General features: G+C 36.4%; 1 protein-coding gene across 1 annotated transcript in view; it reads right to left on the bottom strand.

Moving 5' to 3' along the window:
• Positions 1–12,193: 12,193 nt before the first annotated feature.
• Positions 12,194–26,629, bottom strand: part of LOC123834528 (T-cell receptor-associated transmembrane adapter 1) — a 32,608-nt gene continuing 18,172 nt past the window's right edge. The window contains exons 3-6 of the mRNA XM_045863642.3: positions 24,911–24,947; positions 18,077–18,138; positions 15,945–16,033; positions 12,194–12,888 (exon numbers count right to left, since the gene is read on the bottom strand). Of these exons, the coding sequence (XP_045719598.1) occupies positions 12,631–12,888; positions 15,945–16,033; positions 18,077–18,138; positions 24,911–24,947 (446 nt within the window). The 3' untranslated portion in view covers positions 12,194–12,630. The remainder of the gene's footprint in view (positions 12,889–15,944; positions 16,034–18,076; positions 18,139–24,910; positions 24,948–26,629) is intronic.

Below are 26,629 nucleotides of genomic sequence, written 5' to 3'. Positions count from 1 at the left end.
GGCTAATACATTTGGTAAACTTTCCAGAGACATGTGGAAAGGATGTATGTTCTTTATTTCTGATGTTAAAAATTCTAAACATACCTATTAAACTGAGGATGTTGATTGTATTACTTAATCCTCTGTATTATGAGGTTATTATTTGTTTACTTAACCCATCGAGTTTTTTAAATAGTATATTAAAATGTGCAACTATAACTTTTTATTAAATTTGTGTGTAGGCCCTAGAAATTTTTTTTTAAGATTTTATTTATTTATTTGAGAGAGTGAGAGAGAGCATGAGAGGAGAGAAGGTCAGAGGGAGAAGCAAACTCCCTGCTGAGCAGGGAGCCTGATGTGGGAATTGATCCTGGGACTCCAGGATCATGACCTGAGCTGAACTGAGTCACCCAGGCGCCCCTGTAGGCCTAGGAATTTTTACCTTAATATTTTATATATATTCTGTATTGTACATACTATAGATGTATAATATTAATTAGTGCATTATTTGTAGCTTTAAAACAGACTTTTAAGTTACATACTAACGTACCTTATCTTAAAAAAATACTAGGAATTTAAAAATGTAGGAAAATATAACCCATAATGGGGAAAATAAGTCAGTTGAAACTCAGAATGACAGAGATGATAGAATTAGTAGATAAAAACATTATAACAGGGGGCGGAGCAAGATGGCGGAGGAGTAGGAGACCTGGATTTCCTCTCCTCTCAGGAATTCAGCTGGATAGGGATCAAACCATTCTGAACACCTACAAACTCAACAGGAGATCGAAGAAAAGAAGAGCAACAACTCTCTCATCAGAAAAGCGACCACTTTCTGGAAGGTAGGACGTGCGGAGAAGTGAATCCGAGGCGATATTTGGGAGGATAGATGGGGGGGGGGCCTCCATCGGCCGCTTCTGGCAAGTGATAGAGCCGCGGAGCACAAAATCAGAACTTTTAAAAGTCTGCCCCGCTGAGGGACGTCACTCTGGTGGCTAAGTGGGGGGTGGGACCCTCCGGGACAGTGTGGTCTCAGGACCCTCGGGGTCACAGAAAGACCGGGGGTGCCTGAGTGCGGCAGAGCTCCCAGGTACCCGAGCGGGGAAGCCGGCTGCAGAGACGGAGCCAAGGAGCGGGCTCTCAGCTCGGGATTGCCCTAAACCGTGATCCACAGCACAGTCGGGCCACTGCTCCTCCAGCAGGGACCCAACAAGCGGCAGATCCGGGGAGACTCCCCTTCCTCCCCCGGGAGGAGCCGCGCGGGAGTGCACCGCAGGGATCTGCTGGGTTTGGAGACTCCACCCGGGGTCGGGCGCCGGAGATAGAAACGCGCAGTCACAGGCCGGGCGAGCACGGAGTGCAGCCGGAGACTGGGGAGACGGGAGTGACTGACGGCTTTTCTCTGGGGGCTCACTGAGGAGCGGGGCCCCGAGTTCTCGGCTCCTCCGGGGCGGAGATTGGGAGGCCGCCATTTTCACTCTCCGCCTCCAAAGCTGTACGGAAAGCTCACAGGGAACAAAAGCCCCGGAGAGCAAACCCCGAGCAGATTACTTAGCCGGGAGGGGGCAAGGGCAGGGCAATTCCGCCTCCGGCAGAGACATTTGGAAACCACGGCAACAGGCCCCTCCCCAGAAGATCAGCGAGAACAGCCAGCCAAGGCCAAGTTTACCGATCAATGAGAACGGCGGAACTCCAGCGCTAGGGGACTACTGCACATAGAAATCATGGCTTTTTTACCATGATTCTTTAGTCTTTTAAAGTTAATTTTTTTTAACTGTCTTTTTTGTCTTTTTATTTCTTTTTGAATTTTTCTTTTTCCCTTTTTCAACCAACATCTTATCAATCCCTTTTTTTAAAAAAAAAAAACATTTTTATTTTTCATTTTTAGAGTCATATTCTATCCCTTCATAATAGTTACCCATATTTTTGGCTTATATATATAAGTTGTTCTCTCTTTAAAATTTTGAGATAGTTTCTTCTAACAGATTAAAATATACCCTAAATCTCTAGTATATGGTGTTTTCTATTCCCCTGCCTGATCACATCCTCTCCCCCCTTTTTTTTCTTTTTTTTTCTTTTTTTAAAACCTCTTCTTTCTTTTTTCAAACAACTTCTTATCAATTCCTTTTATAAAATTTTTTATAATTTCCATTTTACAGTCATATTCCATCCCTTCATCATATCAACCCTTATTTTTGTACGTATATAAGATTTTCTTTCTTTAAAATTTTGGGAGGCACTTTCTTCTAAAAGAACAAAATACACCCCAAATCTAGTGTGTGGCACTGATCTATATACCATATAGATCATATTTGATCACATTCTGGTTTTTCTTTTGTTGTTGTTTTGTTTTGTTTTTGTTTTTATCTTTATCTTTTTCTTTTTTTTCTTTTTCTTTTTTCTCTCTTTCCCTTTCTTATCCCACTGCTTCAGGTCTTTTCTGATTTGTTTAGAGTATATTTTCTGGGGACGTGGTTACTCTGCTAGCATTTTGTTCTCTCAATAATCTATTCTCCTCTGCACAAAATGACGAGACGGAAAAAATCACCTCAACAAAAAGAACAAGAGGTAGTACCGACTGCCAGGGACCTACTCAATACGGACATTAGTACGATGTCAGATCTAGAGTTCAGAATCATCACTTTAAAGATACTAGCTGGGCTTGAAAAAAATATGGAAGTTATTAGAGAAACCCTTTCTGGAGAAGTAAAAGAGCTAAAATCCAACCAAGTAGAAATCAAAAAGGCTATTAATGAGGTGCAATAAAAAATGGGGGCGCTAAGTGCTAGAATAAATGAGGCAGAAGAGAGAATCAGTAATACAGAAGACCAAATGATGGAAAATAAAGAAGCTGAGAAAAAGAGAGATAAACAACTACTGGATCATGAGGGCAGAATTCGAGAGATAAGCGATACCATAAGACGAAACAACATTAGAATAACTGGGATCCCAGAAGAAGAAAGAGAGAGAGGGCCAGAAGGTATAATGGAGCAAATTATAACAGAGAACTTCCCTAATCTGGGGAAAGAAACAGGCGTGAAAATCCAGGAAGCACAGAGAACCCCTCTCAAAAATCAATAAAAATAGGTCAACTCCCCGACATCTAATAGTAAAACTTACGAGTCTCATAGACAAAGAGAAAATCCTGAAAGCAGCTCGGGAGAAGAGATATGTAACCTACAAGGGTAGAAACATTAGATTGGCAACAGACCTATCCACAGAGACCTGGCAGGCCAGAAAGGACTGGCAGGATATATTCAGAGCACTAAATGAGAAAAATAGGCAGCCAAGAATACTATATCCAGCTAGGCTGTCATTGAAAATTGAAGGAGAGATAAAAAGCTTCCAGGACAAACAAAAACTAAAGGAATTTGCAAACACAAAACCAGCCCTACAGGAAATCTTGAAAGGGGTCCTCTAAGCAAAGAGAGAGCCTAAAAGCAACATAGACCAGAAAGGAACACAGACAATATACGGTAACAGTCACCTTACAGGCAATACAATGGCACTAAATTCCAACTATCTTTCAATAGTTACCCTGAATGTAAGTGGGCTAAATGCCCCAATCAAAAGACACAGGCTAACAGACTGCATTAAAAAACAAGACCCATCGATATGCTGTCTGCAAGAGACTCATTTTAGAACCAAAGACACCCCCAGATTGAAAGTGAGGGGGTGGAAAACCATTTACCATGCTAATGGACACCAAAAGAACGCTGGGGTGGCAATCCTTATATCAGACAAATTAGATTTTAAGCCAAAGACTGTAATAAGAGATGAGGAAGGACACTATATCATACTTAAAGGATCTATCCAACAAGAAGATCTAACAATTGTAAATATCTATGCCCCTAACATGGGAGCAGCCAATTATATAAGGCAATTAATAACAAAAGCAAAGAAACACATCGACAACAATACAATAATAGTGGGGGACTTTAACATCCCCCTCACTGAAATGGACAGATCGTCTAAGCAAAAGATCAACAAGGAAATAAAGACTTTAAATGACACACTGGACCAAATGGACTTCACAGACATATTCAGAACATTCCACCCCAAAGCAACGGAAATCACATTCTTCTCTAGTGCCCATGGAACATTCTCCAGAATAGATCACATCCTAGGTCATAAATCAGGTCTCAACCGGTACCAAAAGATTGGGATCATTCCCTGCCTATTTTCAGACCACAATGCTTTGAAACTAGAAGTCAATCACAAGAGGAAAGTCGGAAAGAACTCAAATACATGGAGGCTAAAGAGCATCCTACTGAAGAATGAATGGGTCAACCAGGAAATTAAAGAAGAATTAAAAAAATACATGGAAACCAATGAAAATGAAAACACAACTATTCAAAATCTTTGGGATGCAGCAAAGGCAGTCCTAAGAGGAAAGTATATAGCAATACAAGCCTTTCTCAAGAAACAAGAAAGGTCTCAAGTACACAACCTAAACCTCCACCTAAAGGAGCTGGAGAAAGAACAGCAAATAAAGCCTAAACCCAGCAGGAGAAGAGAAATAATAAAGATCAGAGCAGAAATCAATGAAATAGAAACTAAAAGAACAGTAGAACAGATCAACAAAACTAGGAGCTGGTTCTTTGAAAGAATCAACAAGATTGATAAACCCCTGGCCAGACTTATCAAAAAGAGAAGAGAAATGACCCAAATCAACAAAATCATGAATGAAAGAGGAGAGATCACAACCAACACCAAAGAAATACAAACAATTATAAGAACATATTATGAGCAACTCTATGCCAGCAAATTAGATAACCTGGAAGAGATGGATGCATTCCTAGAGATGTATCAACTACCAAAACTGAACCAGGATGAAATAGAACACCTGAACAGACCTATAACCACTAAGGAAATTGAAGCAGTCATCAAAAATCTCCCAAAAAACAAAAGCCCAGGGCCAGATGGCTTCCCAGGGGAATTCTACCAAACATTTCAAGAAGAATTAATACCTATTCTTCTGAAACTATTTCAAAAAATAGAAATGGAAGGAAAACTTCCAAACTCATTTTATGAGGCCAGCATTACCTTGATCCCAAAACCAAACAAAGACCCCATCAAAAAGGAGAATTACAGACCAATATCCCTGATGAACATGGATGCAAAAATTCTCACCAAAATACTAGCCAATAGGATCCAACAGTACATTAAAAGGATTATTCACCATGACCAAGTGGGATTTATCCCTGGGCTGCAAGGTTGGTTCAACACCCGCAAATCAATCAATGTGATACAATACATTAACAAAAGAAAGAACAAGAATCATATGATCCTCTCAATAGATGCAGAAAAAGCTTTTGACAAAGTACAGCATCCTTTCCTGATCAAAACTCTTCAGAGTATAGGGATAGAGGGTACATACCTCAATATCATAAAAGCCATCTATGAAAAACCTACAGCGAATATTATTCTCAATGGGGAAAAACTGAGAGCTTTCCCCCTAAGGTCAGGAACGCGGCAGGGATGTCCACTATCACCACTGCTATTCAACATAGTATTGGAAGTCCTAGCCACAGCAATCAGACAACAAAAAGAAATCAAAGGCATCCAAATCGGCAAAGAAGAAGTCAAACTCTCACTCTTTGCAGATGATATGATACTTTATGTGGAAAACCCAAAGGACTCCACCCCAAAACTGCTAGAACTCATACAGGAATTCAGTAAAGTGGCAGGATATAAAATCAATGCACAGAAGTCAGTGGCATTCCTATACACCAACAACAAGACAGAAGAAAGAGAAATTAAGGAGTCGATCCCATTTACAATTGCACCCAAAACCATAAGATACCTAGGAATAAATCTAACCAAAGAGACAAAGGATCTGTACTCAGAAAACTATAAAATACTCATGAAAGAAATTGAGGAAGACACAAAGAAATGGAAAAACGTTCCATGCTCATGGATTGGAAGAACAAATATTGTGAAGATGTCCATGCTACCTAGAGCAATCTACACATTCAATGCAATCCCCATCAAAATACCATCCACTTTTTTCAAAGAAATGGAACAAATAATCCTAAATTTTGTATGGAAGCAGAAAAGACCCCGCATAGCCAGAGGAATATTGAAAAAGAAAAGCAAAGCCGGTGGCATCACAATTCCGGACTTCCAGCTCTATTACAAAGCTGTCATCATCAAGACAGTATGGTACTGGCACAAAAACAGACACATAGATCAATGGAACAGAATAGAGAGCCCAGAAATGGACCCTCAACTCTATGGTCAACTAATCTTCGACAAAGCAGGAAAGAATGTCCAGTGGAACAAAGATAGTCTCTTCAACAAATGGTGTTGGGAAAATTGGATAGCCACATGCAGAAGAATGAAACTGGACCATTTCCTTACACCACACACAAAAATAGACTCCAAATGGTTGAAAGACCTAAATGTGAGACAGGAGTCCATCAAAATCCTAAAGGAGAACACAGGCAGCAACCTCTTTGACCTCAGCCAAAGCAACTTCTTCCTAGAAACATCGCCAAAGGCAAGGGAAGCAAGGGCAAAAATGAACTATTGGGACTTCATCAAGATAAAAAGCTTTTGCAAAGTAAAGGAAACAGTCAAGAAAACCAAAAGACAACCGACAGAATGGGAGCAGTTATTTGCAAATGACATATCAGATAAAGGGCTAGTGTCCAAAATCTATAAAGAACTCATCAAACTCAACACCCAAAGAACAAAGAATCCAATCAAGAAATGGGCAGAAGACATGAACAGACATTTTTCCAAAGAAGACATCCAAATGGCCAACAGACACATGAAAAAGTGCTCAATATCGCTCAGCATCAGGGAAATCCAAATCAAAACCTCAATGAGATACCACCTCACACCAGTCAGAATGGCTAAAATTAACAAGTCAGGAAATGACAGATGTTGGCGGGGATGCGGAGAAAGGGGAACCCTCCTACACTGTTGGTGGGAATGCAAGCTGGTGCAGCCACTCTGGAAAACTGTATGGAGGTTCCTCAAAAAGTTGAAAATAGAGCCACCATATGATCCAGCAATTGCACTACTGGGTATTTACCCCAAAGATACAAAAGTAGGGATCCAAAGGGCTACGTGCACCCGATGTTTATAGCAGCAATGTCCACAATAGCCAAACTGTGGAAAGAGCCAAGATGTCCATCGACAGATGAATGGATAAAGAAGAGGCGGTATATATATACAATGGAATATTATGCAGCCATCAAAAGGAATGAGATCTTGCCATTTGCAACCACGTGGATGGAACTGGAGGGTATTATGTTGAGTGAAATAAGTCAAACAGAGAAAGACATGTATCATATGATCTCACTGATATGAGGAATTCTTAATCGCAGGAAACAAACCGAGTATTGTTGGAGTAGGGGGTGGGGTGGGAGGGATGGGGTGACTGGGTGATGGACACTGGGGAGGGTGTGTGCTCTGGTAAGCGCTGTGAATTGTGCAAGACTGTTGAATCTCAGATCTGTACCTCTGAAACAAATAATGCAATATATGTTAAAAAAAAAAAAGAAGAAGAAGAAGGTAGCGGGAGGGGAAGAATGAAGCGGAGGAAATCGGAGGGGTAGACGAACCATGAGAGATGATAGACTCTGAAAAACAAACTGAGGGTTCTAGAGGGGAGGGGGGTGGGAGGATGGGTTAGCCTGGTGGTGGGTATTGAGGAGGGCACATTCTGCATGGAGCACTGGGTGTTGTGCACAAACAATGAATCATGGAACACTTCATCTATAACTAATGATGTAATGTATGGGGATTAACATAAGAATAAAATTAAAAAAAAATTATAACAGTTGTTAGAGCTACATGTGATATGTTCAAGAAGTGAGAAGAAAGGTTAGACATGTATGACAGAGATGCGAAAATGAAAAAAAATTACTCAAGCTGAATTTATAGAGATAAAAACAAATTGTCTGAGATTAAAAAGTATCTATCTTGGATTACTGGCAGATAAACAGTTTAGAAGCAAAGATTAGTGACCTTGAAGACATAGCAAAAGAAACTATCCAAAATGGAACACAGAGAAAAGACTGAAATAAACATATCAGTGAAATGTGGGAGAATTTGCAAGTGATTGAAGAACTTGAAAATGGGGGGGGGACAGGAAAAATATTTAAAGAAATATTGGTCATATTTTTCTCCATATTTGATGAAAACTATAAATACACAGAATCAAGATCCTCAACAATCTCCTAACACAAGACACATAAAAACAAACAAACAAAAACTACTCCAAGGCATATTGTTTAAAACCAGTGAGAAGGAAAATCTTAAAACAATCAGAGAAAATAAGAAATAACAGAGGGACAAAGACAAATATGACACTACATTTTTTCTTCAGAAAAATGTAACTGAGAAAGCAGTATCTTTAAATTACTGAAAGAAATCTATAGTCAACTCAACCATAAATTTTTTTACCCAGAGAAAATAGCTTTCAAAATGAAAGCAAGTAGAGACTTTTTCAGATATGTAAGAGCTGGAGGCATTCATCACCAGCAGACCTGTTCTAAAAAAGGGTTTAAGAAAGTCCTTTAAGTTGAAGAATAATGATACTAGATAGAAGCCTGTATCTACACAAAGGATTGAAGAGTTCTGGAAATGTTAACTAAAGGGATAAACATTACTATATTTATTATTATTTAAATTTTTTAAAAAAAGAATTGGCCTTATTAAAGGAAATAACAAGGATAATTCCTTATTAAGGGAAAAATAGTAACAATGTGTAAAATAAATAAAACCCAGAGCACAAAAGTCAGAAGAAAGAGAAGTACACTGTCTTAAGGTTCTTATACTATACCAAAGTAGTAGTATATCATTTGAATGTAGACTGTGGTAAGTTAAAGATGTTTATTTTAGGGGTGCCTGGGTGGCTCAGTCAGATAAGCATCTGCCTTCAGTTCAGGTCATGATCCCAGAGTCCTGGGATGGAGCCCGGCTTGGGGTTCCCTCCTCAAGTGGGGAGCCTGCTTCTCCTTCCCCTCCCTGCTCTCTCTTTCTCTCTCCATAAATAAATAAAATCTTAAAGAAAGATGTTTATTATAAACCCTAAGCAATCACTAAAATGACACAACAGATTTCTAACTAATAATCCATCCATGAAGATAAAAAAGAGTCATAAAATAATACCAATGTACAGTTGGCCCTTGAACAACGTGGGTTTGAACTGCGTGGGTTTGCTTATATGCAGAGTTTTTTATTTGATAAATAAAGTACAGTATTGTAAATGTGTTTTCTCTTCCTTGTGATCTTCTTAATAATATTTTCTCTAGCTTATTTTATTGTAAGAATACAGTATATAATACATAAAACATACAAAATATGTGTTAATCGACTGTTTATGTTTATTGATAAGGCTTTCAGTCCACAGGAGGCTATTAGTGGTTAAGTTTTGGGGGAGTCAAAAGTTTTATGTGGATTTTTGACTGTGTGGGGGGTTGTTCCTCTAACCCTTGTATTGTTCAAGTGTCAATTGTAATATAGAAATCATAAAAAGAGGAAAATATGAATGAAGAATAGAGGAGACTAAGAGAAAACAGAGATCAAGAGTATTGCTTTGAACCCAACCATATCAATCACTGCATTAAATGAGAATGGTCTAAATACTTCAGTTAAAGGACAGAGATTATCAGATTGGATTAAAAAAGCAAAATAAACTATATGCTGCCTATAAAAATGCATTTTAAATAGAGAGGATATAGAAGACTTGAAAAGCTTGATCAACCGAGTTAACCTAATTGGCATTTAGAGAATACTCTATCTAACAAAAATAGACTATGCATTCTTTTCAAGTGCATATCATCATTCACTGAGATAGACTATATTCTGGGCATCAATAAATTTAAAAGGATTCAAGTCATATGTTTTCTTACCACAGTGGAATTAAATTAGAAATCAATAACAAAAAGATATCTGGAAACTCTTCAAATACTTGGAAACTAAATAATACACTTCTTTTTTTTTTTAATGGGATAAATGAACTGGATTTTTTTTTATTATGTTATGTTAATCACCATACATTACATTGTTAGTTTTTGATGTAGTGTTCCATGATTCATTGTTTGCGTAAATAATACACTTCTAAATAACCAATAGGCCAAAGAAGGAATCAAAGGGAAATTAGAAATATTTGAAATAAAAATAACAACACAATATATCAAAATTTGTGGGAGATTTATGAAAACAAATGCCCATTTTAGACAAGAAGAAAAGTCTCATTACTGACCTCAGCTTCCACCTTGAGAAGCTAAAAAAAGAACAGATGAAAATACAACAAACAGAAGAAATAATATAATATAAACCAGAGGGCAAATTGATGAAACAGAAAATATAAAAACAACAGAAAAATTATGTGAATGGTAACTGGTTCTTTGAGGAAATAAAAAAGTTGATAAATCTCTAACTAGACAGATGAGGGGGGAAAAAGAAGCATCAAAGAGAAGTTAAATTTACTAGATTCTTCAGATATTAAAAGGACAGTATTGGAATATTTTGAACAACTTCATGCTAATAAATTAAACAACTTAAATGAGAGGGACACATTCCTCAAAAGACACAAACTACCACATTCACTCAACAGGAAATAGATAACTTGAATAGTCTTTTATTTATTAAGGAAGTTAAATTTGTAGTTAAAACCTTCCAAATTATCAGTCATCAAGTACATTTGATACGTAAAACTCAAAATATTGAGTGGAATTCAAATGGTATAAACCAGAGGCAAAAAATGCAAATATCTTTAGGAGCTAGGTCAATAATATAAGTGAATGATGTAGATTAGTTATGGGAAAAAGTAACTGCCAAAAATACAATCAAACTTTATTTTTACTGAACCATGGTATGTATAGAAATGTAACACAAATACATGATAGCAAATATTTTTAAAATTTAAAGTCAATATATACTTATTAATTATTATTTCTTATGTTTTCATGGTTTTTCTCTAAAATCAGAAACCTGATTCTTATTCTTCTGCCCTTAGACATTAATATTTTTTCGATTTTTTTATGACATTGTGGACAACTTGAAATATTTTACTCTAGCATTGACATTTAATTCTATGCCAGTTCATAATGGAAAACAATTATTGACAGAAGTTGGTACTTCCAAATATGGATAGAACTCTTCCATACATGCTCTTCCTTCCTCTCTCTTTACATGGGTCACTCCTCATTGTTCAGTTCTCAGAATTAAAATTTTCTCTTCAGAGATGTCCTTCTCTCCATTATTATTTCTCATTCTATTTTCTTAATTATATTTTTTTTACTAGTACTGATACTTTATTAACCTGATACTCATCTTTTCTACATGTTTATAGTTCCATGGGGACAGGGCCTACCTTGTTTTACCTCTGTTTCCCTCGTTGTACACGAGTATCTAACTTAGTGCCTACACTACACTGGGAGCTCAACAGAGAACTGAAGAAGAATGAATGAAATCCACTAAGCTCTGGTTAGAGGGCAGGACTGACAGCTCACATGTACACTGTCCTTGGTCAGTGATGACTTGAGACCCAATTAAACTTCTATTCCAAATGGAGAAAGATAACAGAAAGATTTTTTTAAAAATAACTTTTTGGAGGGCAGGTTAGGAATTTAAGTTGGACACATACCTTGATCAAACTCTTGACCTTTTAGAAATATATTCTATGGATACTCACCATGTACACTTTTTGAAGTAGCAATTCTTTTCCCAGGCATTTAGCCTCGAGAAGTCAGGTAAGTACTTACACCCGTGTGGAAATGTATTCTCATTGAAATATTATTTGTAAAAGTGAAAAACAGAACTTGAAAATGAGCTAAATGTACTTTCAAATTATTTGAATAAATTCTAATGTAGTCATCCGTGAGATGCTATGCAGGCATTGAAATTATAATATGTAACTGTATTTAGTTATAGTTAAAAAAATAAGGAAAATAAATCACCAATATATTAAGTGGGAAAAGTTTAAATAATATGTGTAAAATAATCACTCCCTTTTTTGGTAAAAGAGAAAAAAAGAAAGAGACAACTGATGTATGTACATATGGAAAGTTGCTCATAGTAATTATCTCTGGCTAGTGGAATATCCAAATTCTTTTTTATATCTGTTTATTGTTATAAGGAGCATGCATTAACTTTATAACAATTTTAAAAAGCAATAAAGATACTTCCATGTGGGAACAATACTTCTTAAGAAGACTCTTCCACTTCTTGTAGAAATATATTTAATGTCCCATGTCTTTCAATCAGAAATTTCTTTCAACTAAGGGGTGTTCCATGGATGAAAAAGGAAAAATATTTTTTTAAATGGTGGCTTTTATTTTTCTTTCAACATGTTCTAGAGTATACTTATGCTTAAAACATTTTTTTTTGTTTATTTCACAGGGTATTAAATATTGTTGGTGAAGTTGTGACTTCGTAATTAGGTTCAATTTGCAAACTTGATTTTATTTTACATTTTACTACTTAGGCATTTGGTAAGCAAATTCAAATAACTAATTTTCATGGCATTACATTTGGTTTGCAAGAACATAAGCTCTGGATAAGAGGTAAGCCACCATCCCACTAATAAATGATTTAGATCGTCACGCTCCCAAATCTTGTGTCATATAGGGATTTTTTTTTTAAACATCTCCAGTAAGAGTGGGATTATTGAGCTAGATCATAGTCCAGCTAGTTTATAGATTCTCTCTTTGCATGAATCAATCCAAACAGTCTGATGGGATCATCATGAACATTTTCCTCTATTTCCTGGCTCTCAAGTGGGAAATTGTCTACTGAAGTGGTTTTAGAAAGGCTGGCATCCACAGCATGTAACTGCTCATCTTCATCCTTGTCTAACAAATAACTATTCTCTTTCTTGGGCTTCCTGTGCTTCCCCTTACAGTTGTGATCCAGTGAGGCATAGAACATCTGTGGTTCCTCAGTTGCCTAAAAAGAAAGGCATGTTAACTTTTTGTTGTTATCTCATTCTTTAACTTTGATGACTTCTGGGAATTTCTAAGATCTATAAAAAACAAGCAGCTTGTTTTCTGGGCTTTGGCTACCTTGTTTTGCCAAATTGGCCAGGTAGGATGACAACAAAAAACAATAGTCAACTCAAGACTTTTGAGTAGAAAAATGCTTAGATGAAATTTTTGTGTGTGTATTTTTATTTTTATACGCAAAATATACATGAACATTTTAGATGGACTCTCATGTGCCTCTCCCCCTGACTTCACCTTAGGTAGCTCTTGCCCTGTGTTGCTTTCACCAAGTGACAATACTCCAATTTGTTAAGCTGGGAATAAACATAATAGGAAGGAATTTAATGAATCTCAAAATCTATTTTGCATATGTTTAATAACTGGTCATTTGATGGTACCCACAAAAATCCCCACTTTTTCTACATTTTTGAAGTTCAGAAGTATAAAGTATAAAGATTCAGAAGTATAAAGATGACAGTATCCATTTTTGTGACTGGCATCTGGCAAAAATTATAGTTTTCCATCTTCCCCTTTTATTTCCTTCTTGCCTGCCTGTTCCCAGGTTCCCTTTGAGCTTGTTTCAGGCTGGGTTTGGAGATCTTTATTTCTGTACTTATAACTAAAAGCATTTCAAATAATGTATGTTTGGTCAACAGTTGGTCAACTTTATCAAGTGTTGCAGAATTCAAAGAATGTGAGTCCTGAGAAAGGATCACAGATTGTACATGAAGAGTCACTTGTGACTTCCAGAGAATGGTTTCAGTCGAGTGTATGGGTGGAAAAAATATAGCCAGGAGTAAAAGATTGTGTATCTATGGAAACAGTAGAGGAAAGTAAGAATCAGTTTAAGAATTAAAGAGAAACACAGGCAGAAGGCAAATTTTGTTGTTTTGTTTGTTTTTGTTTTTAAATATTGGGGTGATTTTTGCATATTGATAGGTAAATCGTAATGATTCTTTAAAGAAAAAAACGAAAATGGAGACAAATTAAATAATTGAAGGTGCAAGATCTTGAAAGCAATGGAGGAAATGATCAAGAGCATAAATTGGTATTGGCTTAGGAAAGGAGAGTGGATACTTCTGACATAGGAGGGAAAGGCAAGATCAGCGGGAGACTGGAACATGAAGAGGAGAGGTACAAGCTCACACTTGTATCCCTCACTTTGTTTTATGATACAGGAACTCTGTGGACTCATTTTATTATTAGGTTTCCTGATGAACTCTTCTTAGTTAATGGTAGACATAGATATTGAAATTACAACTACTGAACTGTGCACATCATTTTTAAAGGGCAAGGAGTTTATTTCTTTTCCCAACAAATAGTCACTTTATCCATAAAGCTTTCTGCATAATATTGTAGAGTGCTCTTGTAATTGACCAAAGTAAGTATTGTAGTAGCAAACCGGGTAGTGGTTTTGATGATCATGATCATTCTAATAAAATGGAATTGAGCAAATATAAAGAAATTATGTTTAATTTGTGAAACTAAATTTGTGAGAAGGGTATAAAAGAATAAATACTAATCTCCTTAGAAGTATCTTTAAATACATAATTTATAAAATAGCAGGCTTTTAAAGACATTTTAAGCTTTGCACAATTTCCACTTGAGTAAAACCCAGATGTACCACAATTCATATGTACTAAATAGCAACTTTTATTATGAATTTTCAGCTCTTTTACAATTAAGGTGCTGTGAATCTCTACATTTCAGATGGTGTGGTTATATTTTAGCCTTCTCTAAGAGGTTTCTCTTTATTATATTGGATTTAGCAGGTATATTAGAACATGCAGGTTTTCATACCTTTTATCTAAAAAATTTTTTACCATTAATCACACATCAGGTGACAGATTTGTGCATCAGAAAGTGACTTCATAATCTGTTTAAACCTTACCACATCTTGGTTTCTTAAAAACTTCAAGAATTCTGATTTCTTGGTGGATTCATATCGAGGAAAAGAGAAAAATTCTATCTTAATGGGAAGTTTTCAAGATGTGACCCATCTTAGGGAAGAAAATATTTTCTGTTAGGACTAAGTTTAGATTCTCTTTCTACTTAGTACCTGAGCGCTTTAGGGCAAGTTTTTCATCCTTCTCAAGCCTCTGTCAAATGGAAGAAATAATGCTGTTTCCCTCATAAAACTCTAAAACGATAATACATATAAAGAACATATGACAAGGCCTGACACATAAGGACCACGTAGAAGATGCTGGCTGGCCCTCTCACTATTTCAGGGAGTAACAAGAGAACACATAATTGAAGGGACAAGATCTAGGATGGAAAGGAAGAACTCTTTTAACAAATTTATAACATTTCAACAGCATGTAGATGAAGAATTGTGAATGGTTTCTGATGAAGTCAGTGCTATGTCTGAGGAGGTGGAACTGATTGTGGTAGGAAAAGGAAAAACTATCTGTTTCTTCTTGGGTTTTCATATGTTTCTGCTTGCATTTTTATCTTACCTCACCCTGCACAAGCCATGTGAAAATCTCTTGCCATTAACCCACAGCCATAGAACTTGTGTTAAAATTTACACTCATTTGCCTTATAAAATAGAAGTATGGTCTTTTATATCCAGCTAATTTATCTTTTAACTAAAGCACTGTCTCTTTCTCTCTTCTCCTTCCTTCTCCCCTTCTCCCACTACCCCCATAAATTCCTGACAACTAGGTCTTATGAGCATTATATATGTGTCAACTTTTATGTTTATCTTTGTGATGTACATAATTTTTTTCAATCTGAAAGAAAAAGCTTAATTGTTAAGAGAATCCACTTTTTCCTTCAACCTATTGGCTTTGTAATGGTACAAAATTTTGACTTTTTGCGTGTGGTTCTGAGTGCCGTTTATTTGCCTTTGAGGTTCCCTTTAGAGCTCAGGTCCCAGAACTTGACACTGATCTGGCCTGTAAAATATCAGACTGCTTCAGATGTGAATCAGAATGTGCTGCTCTTATATTCTTGAAACATGCAGCCGTGCTGTGATCTAGGCTGAGCTTGACCCTTAATACAGACAACGAAACTCACCTGTGCAGGTGGGGTGGCTTCTTGCAGTTCATTTGTATATCTCTCTGGTTGAGCTTTCATTTGTTCATAGCAATTTTCATCCACTGGTTCTTGAGAATTGAAAAGATCACGATTTACAATGAAAAAATGAAAAAAATGCTGGCACAAATAAAAATACATGACCCAAACCACACTTAGCTGTATATGTGAAATCCCCAAGAATCATTCGGCTTGTTTTTTTTGTGGAGATGCAAAAAAGTAAGGAAGCACAAACCATTTTCCGCAGATCAGAATGTGAAGAAGTCTTTTACCCCATGGAGTTAATAATAAGACAAAAGAAGGTCACTTGGGATAAAGACTAGATCATATTAATTTATGCCATTGCAGGACATGATGGGCTCAACTTAAGCTTCCATTTGGATGTTATAGAGATCCCATGTGTTTGCTTCTATTTGGGTGCGATTGCAAATGGTGCACAGTGGTACAGCGCAGTGCACATGTGCCGATGATTGCAATTTGGTCATTTTACCCACGAGTAAGAAGTTTTACTCAGAGGCATTTAAACACCTCTATTTTTGAAAAAGAATGTTTAGGTCATGTTTTTTGTCCCATAAATCAGTGACAGCACATCCAAGATGTTTGGGGGGAGGGGTCTGGAGCTCTGTAATGCTGGTCCTAAGTATTTAGGGTTTCTGTGCAGTGTCCAATAGCCAGCAGACCTGCAGTCATTTCATCCTGTGGGGACATGCTTATTAAACCATCCCTCCCTTTCTTCCCCCAGATGTGCCTGTTTGAAAGGGAGAAGAGAGAAAGTGACTTGTAGGATGGCCAGTTGCCTGGCAGAAATGTGGATGGCATTGATTTGATCCCATAGAAAAAAAGATATATTTACTACAGTGCAAGTTATCTTATAATCATTCAACCCTTTCTGAAAAGCAACACAGAAGAATGATGTTTCTCGAAGCATGGTCCATGGAAAACATATATTAGACTTATCTGGAAATTTGTTAAGTAGCAAATTCCTAAACCCTATTCTTAAAATTACTAAATCAGAACATGTGGGTGGCACCTATGCTCCCTCAGATATGGAAATTGCAGATATGGTGGGCTTTGTATCACCAGAGTATGGAAGAATTGAAACCTCAAATATTACAGGTAGGCATGATGATTCTGCAAGGTGAAACAGGAGGGCAAATTATTTTTAACAGGATAGTCCTAAAAAATAGTTCTGATTTCTCGGAGTCTAGAGATTAGAAGATACTTTAAAAGGAGGGGAAAGACAAAGATTAAATACATTTTTTTAATTAAATAAATTTTGAATCCTTTAATATTCTCACATTCCTAACTTTAGGAGAATTGCATATACAGACATTTAGATAGCTTAGATTTGATATACAGAGATTCAGAGAGTTTAGTCCATTTCTGGAAATCTCTGTTAACCCCCAATTCACGAATGAAGTGAAATGCTTGCGGGTGCAAGGATGGGGTTAAATGCTAGCATTTAGCCTCCTGGCTTCTCTCATCAGAACTCTGGGATCAGATCATGATTGTCTGCTTTAAGGAATTTAGTGGCATTTTGTTTTGGGGTGGTTGGGATGTTTCAAGTAATAAAGGATGCTGGGAATTGAAAAGTACTTGTTACCTAAGAACAAAAAATGTATAACCTAGTCAGTAGTAATTTAGTTCTTCTCTTTCCCCACTTGCCATCAATGTGGCCCTAGGTTCTCTGCTTAACATGAGCAGTTAAAACAAGGGAAACCAGAGAACATGCTCCTTGTTTCAGATTATTCACTGTAGATTTGCTTTTGTACAGAGTGCAAAGCTCTTTCCCTGAGCCATTTTCTGTTCTAGAAATAGCTTTATTTCATTGAATTGTGTGTGTCAAAATTCATAGTAATAGAGTCTCCTGTATTCACATTTCTACTACAGTAAAATGAAGAAAATATAGAAAAACAGGATGTTGCAATACAATTTATAATATGCAGCTTTGGAATATATACTAAATAATATGCTAAACATTATTGAACCTATGGTTACCATTGGGATATTTAAATGTGATTGCAACCAAAAATAAGCCACCTCAAATGCTGTGGAATTAAGGGGATGGATATTAATTTATAGATAAATATAATTTTTGGAAAAAAAAAACTTACCTGGGACTATGTCATCTAAGTTACCATAAATTGGTGTATCTTCAATATAATAGTCATCCTCCCTATAATAATGAAAAATAATTTATCTTATTAGAATCCACTTAACACATAGTTCTTAACTAATTTCTCAGCTAAATTCAATATATGATTGCATGTTCTTATTTATCCTCAGCCAACCAAGGTAGATATGTTTATGTACAAGTGAATGGATGCAAAAGTACATGAATGCCTACATGCATTGTGTGTGTATATACATTTGAACAGGTGTTTTTGGACCTTTCAGGAAATAACAATAGCAAATACTTACTTAGCACTTATATTTGTCAGATGCTACTTCAACTGCATTTTCTATATTCCTTTATTCCATTCTAACAAAAATCCGACCAGACAGGCACTATCACATCCCCATTTTATAGATAAGGAATTTGAGGCACAGAGAGGTCATGTAATTTGAAGGTCAGAAGAAGAGTAAGTGGCAGAGCTGGGACTAGAACTGAGGTTATCCGTACTCTTACCTGTACATTGTACTGCCAGTTTACTTGCCCAGAATATCACTCTGAATAATCCCCTAAAACTATGTTTACTAAGTAAATACTAACTGAAAATGATGCTTAAAAAATACAAGACCAAAGAGATACTACAGACCCAGCTTGGCAGATGTCCAGATGTCATAAAATGATTGATCACCTCTTATTACATCCAGATGTGTGTTAAATGTTTTATATACATTATACCAAAGTCCTAGGGAAATTCTGCAAAAATATTATTTCCCACTTTATAGATGGGAAGTCTGAGAGTCAGATAGATAGATTAACATATTTTCCCTAGCCTTATGTGTAATGCCTGCAATAAGTACCAATTCTGAAAGCTTTTCTTTATGCTGGTGCTCACTCAGCCCTCACAACAACTCTGAGATACTTATTTTTTTTTTAAATCCCCACTGTGCATATAAGGAATTTGTAACTCCTAGAGTTAAATTGTCCAAAGACAAAGACAGTAACTAGCAGTGCTAGGATTGTAATGCAAGTCTGGTCCAAAAACCCTGAATACTGTTTGCTCTTGATGTTCGATTAAATTTCCTTACAGCTTCATCTGAGAAACCCTTTTAGGATTAGACATCCTGTCATTGTCACCAGACGACAATGGCCCTGGTGACCAGCTTTCACAATGGCAGGCTGGGAACAGAGGAACAGATCAGCAGTGAGACTGGCATTTCATAAAAGAGTAGCAACTGCTTTAACTTTGAGATTATGATCACCGAGAACTGGAGGAATTGCCTGCAAAGAAAAAACACTTAGCTCAAGGCATACCACCTATACTACTCCCTATGCTTCTGGAAGAAGACACAGTATGTGTAAATAGTAAGTAGGTGTCCTAAAAAAAACAGATCAAATGATACTTGGGTGAAATGGCTTGAAAAGTCCAGATGCTGGCATGTATTTCTTTTCTCTGATAACAAAGGAACTCATCTGTAACCTTTCCTTCCATCAGTAATTCAGTACAGCTTAATATTGGGATGTGGAGTAGTTCTTGTTCATGGTTTTTCTCTGGCTATGCAGAGAATATAATAGCAAAAGGTGAAGAATTTTTAATAAGGCAACCCATCCATTTTCCTAGCTCACACAGATAACAGATACAACCTGCAAATGATAAATCATGTCCAAAAAATGAATATCATTTCATTCCCTATGAATGAAAATAAGATGTGATTTATAATGCCGTGCCTTGTGTCTACAGGCAGGTCTCAAATGATTAATCATCCCAAATAAACTATTATAAAGGAACAGTTGCCTAACCAACAAATTAAAAAAATATATTTTTACTTAGCAATGCCAAACAGCTCCAGCCTATTGCAAATATCTAATAAACTTTAAGCACAAATGTCTGGCAGTGTTTTATGTGGAAGATCAATTACCATGAAAAATAGATTAATAAATAAGCCATATACCAGAGGCGAGCGCATTGCTCTGAACATGTCTGAAATGGCCCTCTGACCAATAAGCACATTTACTGACACTCCAAAATTTAAAATAATATTAATTGTATCTTTTAGTATTTTCTACTTTCACATATATTTTTCTTAGTCCCTATTTCTAAAGTTTTAATTTCATCGTCATTTTATTGTGAAGTCCTTTTAGAAAAATGCTTAAATACTTCATAATCTAAATAGATTAAGTGAATTTAATTTTTAAAAAATCATTACTTCTATCTGAGTGGCTTTGGACATAAATTCTCTGAGTTTCAATTTCCTTACTTATAAAACAAGTTTATTAAACTATTTAATCGCTATTGTTCTTTTCAACTCTGAAATTCTATGATATAAATGTAGGGCTCCAATATCCAAAGAAAAATGAAAGATATTTCTACAAAACTAAATAAAGCTATTTTAAGCGGCTGGAAAGTTGTCAGATTGAGGAAAGAGCAAGCTTAGGGGTCTGTTAGAAATTGTTTTTGGTGTTAACCTTGATTGGCTTAAAAGGTTTTTCTTTAAATTGGCAGATATATATGCTTGGGCTCCATTGGGGTATAAATGTTATTTAAAGCCATAAGAAAAGATAAAACTACTTTCTGGAAGGAGTATAGATAGAGAAGAGGTTCATTAGATGAGCCCTGGGCACTCTGATGTCAAAGGGTCAGGAGTCAGCAAAGGACAAGGAGCCACTGGCGAGGAGGAAGACTATAGATGAGAGGACCCAGAGCCTGGAGAAGTAACTGTTTCAAGAAGGAGAGAGTGTCAATGTGTCAAATGCTACAAGATAGACCGCATGCGAAGACACTAAGATTTGACCATGTGGATTTCACTGGTGACCTTGACAAGAGCTGAGCTGGCAGATTATGGAAAGCAGAAAATTGAATAGAATAGGTTCAAGAAAAAAAAGAGGAGGAGAAGCCAGCAAATATGGGCAGAATGTAGATGGAAGCTTCATGTTTTACTATAAAGGGTACAGAGCAAAGGAGAGGTAGCTGTAGGCAATCTAGTATCAAGAAAGCTTTCTTTTTCTTTCTTTCTTTCTTTCTTTCTTTCTTTCTTTCTTTCTTTCTTTCTTTCTTTCTTTCTTTCTTTCTGGTTTGAAACAAAACTGTTATATATTGATGAGAATAATACAAAAGGGACAGAAAAAGCAATGATGTAGGAGAAAAGAGAAGGTTGCTGGAGGGATATGTTTCTGAGTACATGCTCACTGACTTTTTGCTTTCTTTGGTAGGGAGCATGCCATGGGTGTAGGTGTCTTGAACTTGGGGTAAGAGGACCATATATAGACCCCTGGTCCTGGGGAAGCGTACAAACCTCAGTACTAGCTTTATATGGTTGGAGACTAAGAAGTGAATCCATTGGTGTTTCCAGTGAGGAGGTTGCTTAATGGACCTTCAGAGCAATGATATCTAATATTACTTAATACTAAATTTTTATTCTCTTGATCAGTGTTCCAGTTTTCTTCTAGTATATCCACTTCTTTGTAAAGTCTCTTAAACACAAGGAGCTTATATTGCCAGTGCTTTGGAGTACTTAAAATGAAGGGTCTTTTGCCAAAGTTTTTGGGGAAAGGAGACGAGAAATATCTGCCAGCATGAAGAATTCTAAAGACATGGACAAAGACACTGAGAGCAGTGACACAGAGCTAGGGGTGACAAAAAGACAATTGAGAATAAGGTTTCTGGAACCTATCCATACTTCTCAAGGATTCTTAAGAAACAATACTTAAGAAGGGACTGGCATCTTGCAGTCACACAGGGATGGAGCTTGGCTAACGGTTATTTGTACATTAAAACAAATAAACAGAAGGCTGGAAAACTTGTAGCTATTTTGGTTACAAGCATGGCAGTGATCACAGTGAGGGCTTCATCTGCATATCCACTTGGAAATCTCAGATGTCTGGGAAGGCTACCCAGAAGTTCTCTTGTCAGGGTGCCTGGGTGGCTCAGTCGGTTAAGCCGTTAAGCGTCTGCCTTTGGCTCATGTCATGATCCCACGTCCTGGGACGGAAAGCTCCAAATTGAGCTCTGCAGGGAGCCTGCTTCTCCCTCTCCCTCTGCTCCTTCCCCTGCTTGTGCTAGTTCTCTCTCTCTCTCTCAAATAAATAAATACAATCTTTTTTTAAAAAAATTCTCTTGTCATAAACATCTTCAGGTGAGGAGGACAGCTGAGACAAAAAGTGAGGTCCAGGGTTAGTGTATTTAGTAAAGAAGGGAAGTGAAAGGAGCTTGCAGAGCTCTGGAAATCCAAGAAATCATCTTAAGGTAGAAAAATGGCTAAGATGAGTTATGCTTTGTCATAAAAGCACCTTTCAGTGCCACCCAGGAGCAGAGCATGCAAAAACTGCTGGGAATCTGTCCTAAGGTTTTTGAGAGAGACTCTGAAACTGAGGAGTCAGGATAAATTTAAAGTAGTTGTAAACCTGAACTGATTTCCTAAATTAGAGGATAAATATACAGCAAATGGGCAGGAATTTTCTTAGACCTTAATTTTCATCTGACAAAGCATTATCTTTTTTTTAATTGACTATGCTTTGTAAGGGAAGTGTTACATTATAATCTGTATTTTTCAGATGATACAACTGAAGTTCACCAATGCTCATTTTGCTAAAACTCCAAGCCTAGTAATTATGAGTTTGATTAAAATCCAGAATTGTCCAGATCTCAAATCCATGATATTCCCAATGTCTTATCTTCCTGACACAGAGTTAAAGACCAGAACTGTGTAGAATTATGTTTTAAAGATTTTTTTTCAAGATTTTATTTATTTATTTGACAGAGAGAGAGCACAAGCAGGGGCAGAGGAAGAGGGAGCAGCAGGCTCCCCACTGAGCAGGTAGCTCTATGCAGGATTTGATCCCAGGACCCTGGGATCATGACCTTAAGGCAGACACTTAACTGACTGAGCCACCCAGGTGCCCCTAGAATTATGTTTTAAAGGAAAAATAAAGTGGCCCTTGGGTAACTACCAGGAAGTGTGTACCTGACTTTCTGTTACATATAGATGCTACATTGTCCTTAAAGTGATCACATTTTTGACCTACAGTGCAGGAAGGGCAGGAATTTGGGGAAGCAGGAAGATAAGATCAGAGAAGCATGGCTTCCCACCTAAGCCAATGTTGAGTAAGGGCAGAGAGAGTTCAATGGGGAGCCGTAGCCTCAAACCATCTAAGAACTGAGGGACATCACTAATTTTACTTCTACCTAAGAAAGATAGCCTTTATTTCCACTTGCTGTTTTAATGTTGAAGTTTTAATGACTGGAAATAGTTTCACGTTTGCTTGTTTTTTCCTGGAGCCTCCATGCCCTTCCTACAAAGGTGACTTTGGCTCCCAAACTACATAACCAGAAATAGACAAGCTGTGAAGTACATGCATAATTAACATGCCAGCCACTTGTTATAGGTAAATTCTGCATTGTATATTCAAATTATGCCTAAATTGAGATTTATTACAATAGATAATAGATTACTAAATCCAGGAGGGACAATCTGCATCTTCCCGTCTTTGCATCTCTTGTCTAACACAACTCCTATTTGTTGAACGAATACTTATTGAATGAATGAATTAATGAATGAATGTTATAAAAGAGCCAACTTCTTTTTCACAATTGCCCTATAGGTAAGAGCCCACTTACTATGAGATGGATATTTTACCAATTTTCCCTTCTGACTCTTACCATCCCAATCCAAGAGTACCAACCCAGTCTTTAGCAGAATGATCAAATCACTAGACTTTCTATCACATTGCATCTTAATTGCCTTTCAAATGACAAGTATCAAATCAATTGTCCAAGAGATTAACTTTCACATGGAAAATCCATAATGGATTTTCTTTGTCATGTTGTTTGTTGTAACCAAATCAGCAAATCTCTCTGTATATGAGATAATGCATTGAAAATTATCTCCTGTTATAGAATCCAATGGTAAATCATAAAAATAAAGATTTTCTTCTTTGTGTGAATCTGCCTGCAGCCTACATCCTGAATGTCAGAGATATTTCCACATGGAGAAAAATTTTAAAAAGACCTTTTAGAGGCTAACAGAAAGCTTATAATCTTATCCTACCCAGTGAGAAAGCTCTGTGTTTGTGAAAGACCTTTCTGCCTTTCAGTCTACCATTTCAGAAAGGTCTTGAAGAGTCCTCTAGGAAATTCTCTATATTTAGATGTTTTTTATCCTAAAGGAGAAATCTCCAATCTAATAACACATTTGGGCCAAAATATACTGTGGAGGAAAATGAAAATTCTTTGCTATGATTTATGCTGTAAACCTTCTTTTGTGTAAAAAAAAAAATACAAATTTCTCTACAATGAAGTCAACAGATATTAAAGCGAATACGTTATATCTGTAACCATATATTATTTTAGGGTTGATTTATCACATTTCCCCACTGATTGACATTACTCTCAAAAGCAACACACCACAAAGCATCCTTATCTAAGTATGCATGTATATATATCTTAAATTTTATTTAGGTATTGCCAGATTTCTTTTCCACCCTGGTTTCTTAGGGACCCCACAATTCCATATATAATTAGACTGCAATCTTACAATCTGATCTGATTCATAATCTAGGATAGATCCATCTGAAATTGACAAGAATTCTGTAGATACCAGGTTAGAGTCTCATTTTGTTCCTTAACCAGCTCTCTTATTGACTCAGGATAAGTAAATAACTAAGGAAGATAATAACATTATAGCTTTTGATCTTCAGAGAGGAGTAAAAGTAATTAAAACTCACTTTTCATTTTATTTTTACCCAAATGTGACATCCCTGAGCCAAACCTATAAGCAATATAGCATTTGTTATGCCCCCTTATTAGTTGGGAGTCATAATACATAACTTATTTTCTACATACCTGGGAATGTAGTCTTCAGAGTACCTGTACATGGTACCTGAAAGATATTAAAAATAGACAAATAAAAAGAAATTTTGACATACACTTAAATCTTCTAGAGAATATTGTGAGGGGAGCTTAGCTTCAGTGTCAGTTAACATCTTAAATCAAGACACTCGGCCACCACCACCAGACATAAAAATCTTCTCTGATTTGGACCAGTCATATATATTCTCTCTTGGTAATTTGAGATGGAAACACAAGCGCAGCTTGGAAGTGATGTAGGGCCCGGATGTGTGGCCATTTTATGGATGGGAAACACCAACCTATGAACGTGGGGACCTCTGCTAGTGCCTTTGCTGTGGGGCAGTCCATCGTGGGTGGGGCATACTGTCCTTTTCAGCCTTCACGTTTCATGAAACACCTCTGCCTCCTGTCAAATTTCCTTCTCTGCTCTTGCTGATTTGAATAAACTTTTCATCCTTACCCAAAACAAACAAATGAAAACAAAAACATAAAACAAAACAAATCCTAGAAGACTTATTTATTTTTGAAGTGTCTGTTAACACTTCGTGTCATGTGAACAACATAAAAATTATGTTCAGGAAATTTCTCTGGTTGTGATTCTATCTCATCTACATGGTGCAAATAGAGGTAAGGAGAGATGAGGATTCTAGGGAGAAGAGATCTGAAAAAAGTTGGGAACACAGTCTCAAAATAATCAAAACACAGAGTGGCTTTTCAAAGAAACAGTATACTGGTATGCAGTAACAATACTGACCAGAGATCTGATATAGGATCATAAAACCATGAAAAAATTCTGTACCAAGTCTCAGAAAGTAACCCACTGTTGAACATTGAAGGTGGTGATTCAAAGGCAAATAAAAGAAAGTATTCTTGCTTCAAATTAAATACATGTATTCAAACTTGAAAAAAATAGTTTTAAGAATTTTTTTAGTGACTATCAATAGATTCATAATGAATTATTGAGAGAAAATAGGGGAAATTTAGAGCACAGTTTTAATAAGATCAATATTATGAAGTCTGTATTATCTGTTCATCAATAAATTTTCTTAGATATTGAATTGAATGGATGTGTATATTATGATATTTATTACATTTTGACTATATTATTCAATGTGGCATTGAATAGCAAAATCTTGCAAAAGCTATTTCTATAAAAATGAAGCCCATATTATATAAGTCTCTGGCAATAACACAGAGAAAATAGTAACCAAAGGGTGATCTTTCAGTTTTCATATATAAAAAAAACTGTGTTGGTAAGGAACTAGCAAAAATATTTCAAATGACTGAATAAGTCACCAATCAACTAGAAAGATTATTTTTAGTAAGATTTATATGTGACAAAGTTGAAGTATTCTCCAGAAGGGTCATTAACTGTTAGAGAAACATACTGGAACAAATTATTAAAATCATCATGTTGGAGGATCAAATGGACATGTCACATGTCAGTGCATTTGGAAGAATTAAAATACATGTACAAGAATTTAGTCAAACCATAGCCTGATGTATTATGGAAAAGATTCAGGGTGAGAAATCAGAAGACTTTGGATTTGGGTAGCAGCTCTTCGATGCATTTGCCATGTGACAACATGCAAATCACTTTAAAACTCTGATTCTCACTTTATACATAGAGATAATAATGCCTATAACATGTGAGTAGCTATGGAAGATAAATGAAATAATTTTTGTTAAAAACATTTTAGAAAATGACAAAGT

The sequence above is a fragment of the Mirounga angustirostris genome, unplaced genomic scaffold (assembly GCF_029215605.1).
Source record: "Mirounga angustirostris isolate CCGP_5_RB_7025 unplaced genomic scaffold, mMirAng1.0.hap1 SCAF_1, whole genome shotgun sequence".
NCBI lineage: Eukaryota > Metazoa > Chordata > Mammalia > Carnivora > Phocidae > Mirounga > Mirounga angustirostris.
This window is presented reverse-complemented; position numbering and strand designations above follow the sequence as displayed.